Source organism: Sciurus carolinensis, chromosome 16 (genome assembly GCF_902686445.1).
Source record: "Sciurus carolinensis chromosome 16, mSciCar1.2, whole genome shotgun sequence".
In the NCBI taxonomy this organism is placed as follows: Eukaryota; Metazoa; Chordata; class Mammalia; order Rodentia; family Sciuridae; genus Sciurus; species Sciurus carolinensis.
The window spans coordinates 16,097,070-16,108,338 of NC_062228.1; the positions used below are offsets into that span (position 1 = coordinate 16,097,070).

General features: G+C 42.2%; 1 protein-coding gene across 1 annotated transcript in view; it reads right to left on the reverse strand.

Moving 5' to 3' along the window:
• Sntb2 (syntrophin beta 2) overlaps positions 1 to 1,196 on the reverse strand; it is an 88,987-nt gene extending 87,791 nt beyond the window's left edge. Inside the window, exon 1 of the mRNA XM_047529389.1 lies at positions 577 to 1,196. Coding sequence (XP_047385345.1) covers positions 577 to 1,156 — 580 coding nt within the window. The 5' untranslated portion in view covers positions 1,157 to 1,196. The remainder of the gene's footprint in view (positions 1 to 576) is intronic.
• Between the last annotated feature and the right edge of the window lie 10,073 nt (positions 1,197 to 11,269).

An 11,269-nucleotide genomic window follows, 5' to 3' on the forward strand; every position in this document is an offset into this window, starting at 1 on the left:
CACACGAACTTGCTGTTTCAGCTCTCTGGCTTCAATGAAGTGCTATGATCTTCTTTAGTTATTGTTGAGAGCCAATGATGGGTTAAATTCCCATAAATTAACCAGCATTTTGGTGGTTTACCCAAGCATACCGGTGGCATCGGTGTGGATGGTTTTCTTTCTTTCTTTTTTTTTTTTTTTTTTTCCATAGACCCGCCCGCCTGGGAAGCATGAGTGGAGAGAAGCAAGAGTCAGCCCGGCACTTCTTAGCAGGCAAAAGGAGAACTACAGAACTCGAGACGATCAGCCTCCTCCTAGTTCTTAGTGTCAGCTTATCGTGCAGGCAGGGGGGAGCTTCATAAGCGGCTGCTTTTTGCTAAATCTCAGTCGAGTTCCTCAGGGGCAGCAAGCCACGCTTCGGCGGCCGCCCAACTTTCCCTGGAAGGAGCATCAGTTTTTCCACACTCAGAGACCCAGAAAGGGGGGTCTGCTGGAGAGGCGGAGAAAAGCGGCTCGCCCCGCAAAGGGTGGCAGAAACAAAGTGCGCGCGGGTGAGCCCAGCGGCCGCCGCCCGCCCGCCCGCCCGGCCCCACTCACCCTCGAGCAGCACCTCCTTGCCCGCGCGCTTCAGCGCCTGCACGGCCTGGTCGTGGGTGGCCTGGCGCAGGTCCGTGCCATTCACCGACAGGATGGCGTCGCCCAGCTGCAGCGCCCGGCTCTGGTCGGCCGCCAGTCCCGGGAAGATCTTGGAGATGAGGATCGGCATCCGGTTCTCGCGGCCGCCCTTGATGCTGATGCCCAGGCCGCCCGCCTCCTGCTTCACCACCCGCACCCGGCGCACCGGCGGCGACGCGCCCGCCTCTCCCGTGGGGCCCCGAGGCGGCGCGGGCGGGCTCGGGGGCCCCAGGCCGCGGCTCGGACTCTCGGGCAGCGAGTCGCCGGCGCCGCCGCCGTTCGGGAGGCCGTTGAAGGCGGCCGCTGCCGGCCCCAGAGCGGGCTCCGACTCGGCCGCCGCGGCGTCGCCCGTCAAGCTCAGACACTCCCCGCTCAGCTCGGCCACCACTCGGACCCAGCGCTCTCTCAGGAGAAGCTCCACCAGCCCCGCTTTAGTGGCCCGTGTCCACACCGCCATGGCCGGCCCCGCTCCCGCCGCCTCAGTCGCCGCAGCTACCCTCATTCCAGTCAGGCAGCCTCCGCGCTTCCCCCTTCCCGCCCGAGGGGGCGGGCCCAGCCCCTCCCCCGCGGCGATTCACTATTCATGAGGGCCACGCCCACCTTCCGGAGGGACGCGGAGCGGCCGCTGCAGCCGCTTCCGGGAGGTAAAGAAGTTGTCGGGTCTCGCTCGCAGTTGGCCGGACTTCTGCAGCCTCAGCGCGGTGGGGCGCTCACATTCTCCCTCCGTTCCTCACATGCCCCCAAACTCCTGACCTTTACCAAACGGGCTGTCCGGACACGAAAAGCAAAATCAGCACGAAGCACGTTGCAAGCCTGCAGGACTTGGGTGGCACGTTTATCTTGTATTGATTGGTTCAATCCGTATGTACTGAGAGCTCAGCAGTGTGCAGGCTCCTTTTGAGGCCCTGGTGATAAACTGAATAAAATGTACCAACAGCTGAGAGCTTGTGGTCGAGTGGGAGAGAAAAACAGAACCAACCAACTAGGTGTGATACTATGTGGTTAAGAGACTATGTGGTTAAGAGCACAATTAAAAGAACATTTGGATGGGCCTGGAGTCAACTTCACAGAGATGACAATGGAGGAAACAGCTCAAGCAGAGGGCACAGCTTAAGCAAAGGTTTGAAGGTGTGAGTGCAAAACTCTCTCACCTTGCTTTGTAACCTGTAAATAGAGGGAACCACGTCTTCATAAGCCCTGCAGCCACAATAGTTGGGCCTCAAAGTAACTTGCAAAATGGTGTTTTAGGTTTTCCAGAGGAACAAATCAATGGGATATACAGATATATGGAGTTATTGTGAAGGAATGGCCAGGAGATTACAAAGGCTAAATCTCACACTCTGCCATCTGCAAGTTGGAGCCTCAGAAAAGTTGGCTGCTGTACTTCAAATCCAAACCCAAACACCTACGAACCAGAGACAATGGTGTAAGTCAAATACCAAAGGCCTGAAAAGGGGGTGGGGAAGGAGGTGGTTGATGATGTAAGTTCTGGTCCCAATCCCAAGGACTGAGAACCAGGAGCACTCAAGTCTGAGGACAAGAGGGATGTCCCAGCTCAAGCAGAATGAATTGGCCCTTCTTTTGCCTTTCTGTTCTATTTCAGCCCTCAACTGATTCCTTGCCCAAGTTGGTGAAGGCAATCTTCTTTATATGGTTTACCATTCAACTGCTAACCTCATTTAGAAATATCCTCACAGACACACCCAAAATAATAGTTTACCAACTATCTAAACATCTCTTAGCCCAGTCAGGTTAACACACAAAATTAACCATTGCAGATGGTTACTTAGGAAGATGTCAGAATTCCAGCATGAACACAGTATAGTGTTAAGTGGAAGTCATAGGACAAGTATGAGAAATACTGAATATAATAAATAATATTATAATAATATAGTCGAATATTGAAGAGTTTGAAATGGACTGTAGATAAGACTTTCTTAGCCTAGAGGCCATCATCTTTATTGGGACACATGTAGATGAGCATCCCAAAAAAATGCATGCAAAATTGAACTCTAAGGTATTTTTTGGAACCTGTGACTTTTAATCAATTCACAGAGAAATCCCATGACCAAAGGCAATAAGCCACCACTACACACTGCAGAGCCTGCTAGACTTCTATCTGAAGAAGTGATGTAAACTACCCGCAGTTCAGCTCCATGGGATAGGAGAACTGAGGAAACTGAGGACCAGAGAGTTAAAGATTCTGGCCCAAAGTCCACACTGCGGAAGCAGACAGACTTAGCTCTCCCAGCCTCCTGTTCCAGTGTTTTGTTCACGATAGAACTCAGACCTCAAAAATCAGAGGTTCCGAAATTACACTGTTGAGAAGGCAAGCTCTCAGCAAAATCATGAGGTCAATGTGACCTCTAACTTTCCTTTAGCAGTAAGAGCAAAATCCCCATGCTTTTATTTGGGCAGGGGCAGGGGGCAAGCTGAGGGAGTGTGCACCAATTCCTGTAAAGGAGGTTGTTTACTTGCTTGCTCAGGAAGAACACAGATTCTTAAACCATAGCCATGCACCACTCTATGAAAGCACATTCATGTGCAGACAGAAACTTCCAAAGATCCTCCTTACCACAAATGAAAACAATAAAAATAAAGACTGGGAAGCATCTAGAGCTCAAATGAAGAAAGAATTCAAAATGAGATGTTATTTTACCAAAAAAAAAAAAAAAAAAAAAATCATTACTGCAGAATTTAAATTGTGATTAGTAGAGCAAGATATTCTAAGCAGCAAATGTCAGCAAAAGCTTAACCCTCCAGTCCTCTCCTAAATCAACTGCAAGTGAAGGCAGGATCCAATGTACTTAAGAGCACCTGCAGTCATAGACATGTATGGCTTTGTTCCAGCTGAGGCGTGAGCCCCCAGAGGCCTGAATTATATGAAATTTCTGCTTATTAGAGAGCATTTGGCAGCTGATTCCTTAGAGTATGAACACTATTTTTAACATTTCTGCATATGTCATCACCCAAGGGTTGGGTACTTGAGGACACCTTTATTAGCAAAAGGGAAGTGCTGGACATTCTTTCCAAGAGTATCAAGGACTTTTTGTCAATAGAGTTGGAGGAAGTCACATATCTAACTAATAGTAAGGACACTTACATAAGATAGCAAGTTATATAACAAAATATTTAACCCTGGGAGCAAAGAAGATAAAAGAGATTGGTATTTGGATCACTTGGGAGTGTTTCCTTTAAAAAAATTATATAAAAATCTATCTATAAAAAAATTCCCAAATCTACCTAGCAAGGCCCTAAGCAACTTAGCATGATCCTGTCTCAAAATAAAAGGGGTTGGAGAGGGATGTAGCTCAGTGGTTAAACACTCTGGGTTCAATCCCTGGTACCAAAACAAACAAACAACAACAACAACAACAACAAAAAAAAAAAAACCCAAACTATCAAGTTGTATTTACATAGGGCCTTCATTAGAATCCAAATGAACTTTTCAATATTCTCTTTCATCACCACTTTCAGGTCTGCTAAGCTCACCCAAGTCATTGACTCTCAGTGATGTCTGCCACATTCCTCCTTGAGTCCTTCCTTCTAAATGCCTCCTGCCCCTTTCAATCACTTTCCCACCTGGAAATGGACATGTTTCCTGACTACACAATTCTTGGGATTTTCCTTTTGAACAATTTAACTGTATGCCTGGCTGGTTTGCCTAAGTAGCTTATAAACTACAGGAGGACACAAACCACCCATCAACTTATTTTTACTCCCCACTATTCCAAAAATATTGCCTTGCTGAGAAAGAACTCATTAAACTTGTGATTGATTGAAATTCAGTGCTCTCTGTGTTACATCTTTTCAAATAATCCCCTGAAGGTTACTGGTTCCTTGCAGGGTGAAAATTACCATCTAGGAAATCTCAAGTAGTCAGTCAGTAGAAATCTACTTACTGTGGATAATGCAATCTGAAATAAAAAGGGTATACATCTGTTTCCACGGTTTCCTAAGAACAGCAAGAGAAGCTTAGACAATTCTTTGAACAGGCATGTTATTTTATCTACCTCTTAAAAAGGAAATGGCTAAGATAATTCCTAATAACCTTTCATTCCTGTCATCAGAATCTATTCTCCTCTGCTCAAGCTGTTATCTTAGTATTTCTCAGAACAAGCAGACATCATTGCTCCTTTAAAATGGGTTGTATTAGCTCTCTGGGTTCTATAATTTCATCCTACCATTCTATGACTCAGGCTGATTTTATGCTGTCTTGGAACCCAATGTTCAATTTTTTTTCCTTCTCCATCATAGAAATAGGATATAGCATAATAATTAAGAGTATGGGTTCAAATAAGTTTGGTTACTTATTAGCTATATAATATATAATGGTCAAAGGGCTGAGGTCATGGGCCTCAGTTTCTTCTTCAGAAAAATTCAGATACCTTCTGCTTCTAAAGGGGTTGTGAGGGTTGCCAGTTGAGTAGGTTGATGTACACGACACGCTGAACAGCACAGTACTATCACAAGGCAGCAATCCCATTAAAAAGTACCAGCTGTTGTTATTTTTACCTGTTGACCTTGACCAGCAACAACAATAAAACCTTTGGTAGAAACTCTCTAGCTGAGATTCTATACTTTATCTAGGAATGGGTCTGCCATAATACCATTTGATTCCAGGCATAAAGGGCAAATGGCCAAATTAATTTCAGTGACAAACAGGTCTTGTATAAAGCTACACTCTGGCTGAAAGGAACATACATTGCCAAGAGTCCATCAAAGAAAAGAATTAGTGGATATGGGGCTGCTTCCAAGGTTTGAGTGTTGTGTAATTTCACAAGGAAGGAGGGCTCCAGGCAAAATTGCAGCCCTTAGCAAGCCTGAAGGTCACTGCCACAAAGGCCGCCTGACGCCAGACAACAAAAGCAGGAGCTGCTCAATTACTACTAAGAAAGAGGCTAAAGGGATTTGAAAAGAAGCTTATAAAATAACCAATCCAATATCCAACTCTGAAAAATTATTCACGCATAACTCTTCCCTAGTTAGAAAACAGTGAAATCAACAATCCTTTTTAATGGACAGTACTACCTTGCCTTCCAGGAGAAATAGCCCACAATAGTATTTCCTCTCCAGTGCAAACACATAGTAAAAGGAAAGGTGTATATACGCTTTAGCTGATGCAAGCACATTTTTAAATCCATCCTGCCAAGATAAATCACTATCCATCTGAAACCCGCAAAAATGGATTAACTATCTCATGCATTATGACTATGAAAACCCACATCTGCTAACCACATTCCTAATGGGAAGCAGCTGGTAGCAGTGTTATAGTGCTGTGACTTTCTTTTTAGGAAAATATTAGCAAGGACATACCAAGCCAGTTCAGCTTCGTTGAATGCACACTTGGTTATGGAAAATCACCAGTGCTTTTTATTGACAATTATGGAAATTACATAATTTGCCATGAAATTCAAATAAGGTCTAAAAATAAAAGTCTACTTTCCCTCATCACCAGTTCTAACAGAATTTTCAGTGCCTCACAACTTTGCAGTCTTTTTTTTTTTTGGTGGTGATGGTACTGCAGATTGAACCTAGGGCTTCATCCTTGCCTGGCACTCAGTGTTAGTACTGAGCAGCATCCCTAGCTCCTCCTTTGGAGACAGGGTCTCACTAAGTTGGCCAGGTTGGCCTCAAACTTGTAATCCTCCTGCCTCAGCCTCCAGAGTAGCTGGGATTACAGGTTGTGCCACTGCTCCTGGCTACAACTAACTTTGTAGTCTTAGAGTGAGTTTCTACTGTCATTCTTCACATACCATTGAACACCAAGTCATGTTTACTGACACGTATGGTATTTCTAGGCTTTAGGCAACAGCTTTGACTGCTTCCTGAGTCAATTTGTGCAATAGCCATTGTGAGGGTTGATGGTACCCTTTGGGAATCAGCTGCAAGATATGGATGTGCCTCATATAAACAACTGACATTTGAGCACAATTCAGCATTCAATCTTGAGGATATTCGAAGCTCCTGAAACCCTTCCACAGACTTTATTATGAGCTAAATTATGTGGCCCTCCACTCCTGAATTCATAGGTTGAAGTCCTAATCCTTAACCCTGACCATATTTGGAGACAGGGTCTTTAAGTTAAAATGAGGTCATTAGGGTGGCTTCCACTCCAATATAACAATACAGTTATCTTTATGAGGAGATTAGGGAACAGACATATGCACAAAGGGAAGACTATGTGAAGTCAGGGAAAAGATGACCATCTACAAGCAAAAGAAAGAGGTCTCAGAAGAAACCAATCCTCCTATACTGTCTTGTTTCATGCCTCTTGTGCTGAGAATGCTCCAGAAATTCTTTTTTCTTCTCCTACCCGCTATTCACCACACAACTCCAAGTGATTAACTCAAGGACTACCTCCCAACTCCAACCCAATCTAACCCTATTGGTGAGGTGCCCTTTCCCTGTGTTTGTGTCTAATGCAGCATTATTGATCTACTTGTTTCTCAACTATGCAGTGAAATTCTTGAGGGCTAAGACTGTATATCATTCATCTGTTGTTGGTGCATAGCATATAGTGGGCAACCAATAAATGTATCTTAAGTTCTAAAACTTCCTAAAGACAACAGACTGACTCAAAGCTAAGCCTAAATATTTAGATCCCTATGTCCAATATAAAAAGTCATTAGCACATGTGGCTGTTTAAACTAATTAAAATTAAAAATTCAATTCCTTTGTCATACTAGCCACATTTCAAATGGTTAATAGTCACATGTGGCTAGTTACTATCTTATTGTCCATGACAGATCCAGAATGTTTTCATCATCATAGAAGGTTTCTTACACAGTGTGGATCTACATTATAAAATACCTTGAAATATAAAAAAGGCACATTAGAAAAAAGAGAGAAAAGATTATAAGTATGCAATCTATACAACCAAACAGCCAAAAGAAAGTGAGCAACTTCCTTAATCAATAGGAAGATGCAAGATAAAATGAAATACTATTTTCACCCCTTTGAGAATCTCAAATTAGTCTACCCATACATTGGGAAGGTGTAAGGAAATGAGTACCTTCAAACACTGCCAATGAGAATACAGCCAGTCTGAAGGGCAATTAAATGTGAAAGAAAATGGGCACAGTTTGAGCTAGCATTTCCACACGCAGGAATTATCCCCAAGCACCACAAATAAGCAATAGAAGACAATGTACCAATTTGTTTATCACAACACTATATGGTTAACACAAAAGATTGTCCACATTAGAGCTACATCAATGTTCAGGCAGACAAATGCTTAAACACCTTCTCTGCAGCCTATGAAATGGAAAATTCTTAGTGTACATACCTGCTAGTCATCATATTTATAATCAGGTCCCTACAACTAAAAGAGAGTCAAGGGATAACCCCAATAGTATTACCCTTGGCCTCTAACAAATCACTGAATGATCACAGGGGGAAAAAAAAAAAAAAATCACTTTTCCTCATGGTCTCCACTTCCATGAGTATAAAAACTGCTGTTTCTTCCCCTACCTTCAACAACTAGAAAATTCCACTTTTCTCTACAGTATATACTGTGGTTCAGAACAAAATTTCACTTAAAGTTTTGTGGGGTTTTTTTTTTTTTGGTACTTTAGATTGAACCCAGAGGCACTTTACCACTAAACCATGTCCCCTGCTCTTTTTATTTATTTATTTTTTTAATTTGAGACAGGATTTCACTAAGTTGCTGAGTTTGGCCTGGAACTTGTAATCCTCCTGCCTCAGTGTCTTGAGACACTGGGATTACAGACATGCACCACCAACACCCAACTTGAAGAAAGTTAGTTTTGATGCTCAAAAGAAAGCCTTAAAAAAAACAAAACAACCCCAAAAGATGACTTCTAACTTCCTTTCAATATTACAAGATTTCAGTTTTCCTCAGTCTAATTTGTACATATACCTCCATGGTAAAGGTGAATTGTCTAATCAGATATCAGATTACTAACTAGTACATGGTAAAAATAAATTTTTAAAGCATTTGAATCCTTTTGGAAGAAAGACCATTCCTAGGTTGATCTCATATCAAAACTTTTCTATAAAACCAAGTTTGAGCAGCACCCAGGAATACCCCAAACAAACATTATGGCAAAGATCAAACTACTTCAAATATCCAGTTTACATAATTCCCCAATGTATGGGAAATGTACACAAAAGTGTTCTTCTAACATTAGCTTGTCTTCTATCCCACCCCCTGCCCAATTTCTCTAACTTGCTTCATTTTATCTAGTTTTCTACTTAAGAACAATTTTAAAGTCCAATGCTTTTTTACTTCCCATACCATTTATGGAAGTTAAAATCATAGGCTGGAAGCCTTGCAAAGAAATGCTTTTCATTTTGTTTTACTTCTTTACTCAAATGATCTGAGGCCTCTGTCAGAAGTATATCCTCTACAATCCATGAGCTTTTCTTTTTATTTTGTAGGGGGGTGGGTACTAGAGATTGAACTCAGGGGCACTCAACCACCAAGCCACATCCCCAGTCCTATTTTGTATTTTATTTAGAGACAGGGTCTCACTGAGTTGCTTGGTGCCTTACCATTGCTGAGGCTGGCTTTGAATTCACAATCCTCCTGCCTCAGCCTCCTGAGCCCCTGGGATTACAGGCTTGCACCACTGTGCCTGGCTCCAGGAGCTTTTAAATATGGCTAAGTGGACTGGGGATGTAGCTCAGTGGTAGAGGACTTGCCTAGCATATGTAAGGTCCTGGGTTTGATCTCTAGTACCACTAAAAAAAGAAAAAAAGAAAAAAAAGTTCAAGTCAAATTGCAAATTAGACTCTAGTTAATAAGGATTTCCTGGATTTAAAGCTTTTTAAACAGTGAAAAGTAAGCAAGTTAATATTTAAGGCATACTAGCCTCCCACTAATCACATTTAATGTAAACCAGTGACTTGGACTTTGGTTTCAACCACACAAGACTTTTTTTTGTGGTACTGGGGATTGAACCCAGGACCTCACCTGTGGTAGGCAAACACTCTTATCACTGCATTACATATGTACCCAAGAGCCTTTATTTATTTATTTTTTTAATATTTTTTTTAGTTGTCAATGGACCTTATTTTTATTTATTTATTTTGGTGCTGAGAATCAAACCCAGTGCCTCACACATGCTAGGCAAGTGAGCTATAACGCTAGCACCCAAGAGCTCTTTATTTTGAAAAATTTTGAAATTCTGTTTGGAAAAATAAAGAATAAAAACTCTGCTGCCTAGGCTGCTCTCAAAAGTTATAATCTCCCTGCCTCAGCTTTCTGAGTAGCTGAGATTACTGGCATGAGTCACTGTAACCCTGCGACCCATGACATTTTTTTCCCAGGACCAGGATTGTCCATGTTATTGAAAAGGTCATCGGTAGTCCAATTTAACACAGACTGGGAGCAAGTAAGAAGAAAGGAAATCATTTTACACAGATGATCAAAACAATTATAGTTGTTTCTTTAAAAAAAAAAAAAAAATTAAGTTTTTTTTTTAAATTACTTTTTTTTTTTTTTTTGGGTGCTGGGGATTAAACCCAGGGTCTTGTGCTTGCAGGGCATTTAAATTACTTCGATCACTGTAAAACCTAAAAAGGTGAGGCAAAGAAGTGCCAACCATTGTAAACCTTGTTGTATTTGTTCCCTCTTGTCAAATGGAGATACACTGTCCTTTTTCATAAATGATTGTGGGCTATTTGGCTCTCTTCTAACCTGTTAATTCTCCTCCCACACATCTGCCTTAAAATTCCCACACTTATTTTCCTTTCTAGATTGAAGGGTGGGGTTCACCTTAGCAAAAAGGTTTTTCACCAGCACTTCACTCATGATGCCATCAGAATCCACATACTTTTCTGCCTGTCCTTCAGCCCTCCTCCATCCCCTGAACAAAACCCCACACACTAGGTTTTCCATAGGCAGACAACAGAATACATCCACTGAGATGGGAAAGAAATCTACCTCCACAGTTCAGGTTAACTATGGTTCTTACATTCTAACTTAAAGATCACACTGAAACTAGTCAATCATAACAATGTCAAAGCAGGTAGAAGGGAACAGAAAAGGTGATGTAGATGGTGGGTTCTTGAGTCCCTACCTCTCCTCCTACTCTCCAGCAAAATCCCTGCCTAATGTTTCCTTACCTTTCAAAACTGGCATATGACAGGTGAAAAGATGGGTAATGGCTGATTTTTTTTTCCTTTAAAATAAAATGTCTTTTGGCAGTCAGCTGTTAATTTATTTTAAAGGAAAAAAAAAAAAATCAGATGGAGCTTTTCCCTCATAATGTTACAGTTAAAATTCTTCCTTGAACCATGAGGTTGATTGTGGCTGTTTGTTAGTAGTGAGGCTATCTTTAATATGTCACCACAGTCCCCTGTGCTCCAGGGTGATGCCGGACATGTTCCCATGCCTTTGCATAGGCTGCACATTGGCAGGAAGAGGCAGTCAGCCCTCTGAAGATTCAGGCACATGGTAGAAAATAGAGGGATATATCACCTTTTTTTCTGAGTCTGAGATCTAAAGAAAACAGGAAACTGGAAAAGCTAGATGAGTTTATGGCTACTCACATTATCCCCACTGCGAATACCTTGGAGTTTTTTTTTTTTTTGTTTGTTATTAAAAAGTTTATTTAACAAAAAGTTTAATATGAAAATGTACATGACC